At 34.4% G+C, this 930-nt stretch overlaps 1 protein-coding gene across 1 annotated transcript; it reads left to right on the top strand.

Moving 5' to 3' along the window:
- Positions 1-224: 224 nt before the first annotated feature.
- On the top strand, positions 225-712 carry LOC115973488 (TMV resistance protein N-like; the record flags this gene model as incomplete). Its single annotated transcript, XM_031093750.1, has 1 exon — positions 225-712. A coding segment is annotated over exon 1 (488 nt), but the record flags the coding sequence as incomplete, so codon positions are not given.
- Between the last annotated feature and the right edge of the window lie 218 nt (positions 713-930).

Genomic DNA, 930 nt, shown 5'->3' with positions numbered 1-930 from the left:
CATACCCAACACTTGCCCCTGAGTTCTGAACAGTGTGACTTTATTTGTGGTTCTCTTTCTCATAAGGAACAAAAAAAGGGGGTAATGTTTGACTCATCTGATGAAGGGAAAGATTCAAACCATTGCATCAAATAGTTTTTCTTCTTTCATAATTTATTTTCTTTTCAATTTTTCTTCAGTTCTAATTGATTTTTTTTTTCCATGCAGATCTATTCCTTGATTCAATGGCTTCAAGTTCATCATCTTTCCCAAGTTCTTCTATTTCTTCTACTAGCAAATGGACGTATGATGTTTTCCTGAGTTTCAGTGGTGAGGACACTCGCAATACTGCTACGGACTTTATATATTATGCATTAGTAGAGAAGGGCATTAACACTTTTAAGGACGATCAAAAACTTGAGAAAGGAAAAACTATTAAACCAGAACTCCTTAGAGCGATCAAAGAATCCAAATTTGCCATAGTCATTCTCTCAGAAAATTATGCATTTTCCACTTGGTGCTTAGATGAACTTGTAGAGATCATTGACTGCGAGACAAAAAAGGAAATAACAGTTTTCCCTATTTTTTACAATGTGGATCCATCTGATGTGCGAAAACAAATAGGAACTTTTTCACTTGTTAAACATGAAAAACATTTCAAGGAGAAGGTGGAAACATGGAAAGCTGCTTTGAGTCATGTGGCCGATCTTGCCGGATATCATGTAAAGAATAGGTAATTTTTATTTGAAACACACACACACACACACACACACACACACACACACATATATATATACACACTAGTCATTTAACCAGTGTGATGCATGGGTTAAATTACTGAATGAGTTTGGAAGGAAAAAAAAAGCATTATATTTGAGTTTATATAGTTACTATTAAGACTTTAAAAAGAAAAATAGTTAGCAACGTAGCATAGATGCATGGAATGCTCGT

This window comes from Quercus lobata, unplaced genomic scaffold (assembly GCF_001633185.2).
Source record: "Quercus lobata isolate SW786 unplaced genomic scaffold, ValleyOak3.0 Primary Assembly Scq3eQI_322, whole genome shotgun sequence".
In the NCBI taxonomy this organism is placed as follows: domain Eukaryota; kingdom Viridiplantae; phylum Streptophyta; class Magnoliopsida; order Fagales; family Fagaceae; genus Quercus; species Quercus lobata.
This window is presented reverse-complemented; position numbering and strand designations above follow the sequence as displayed.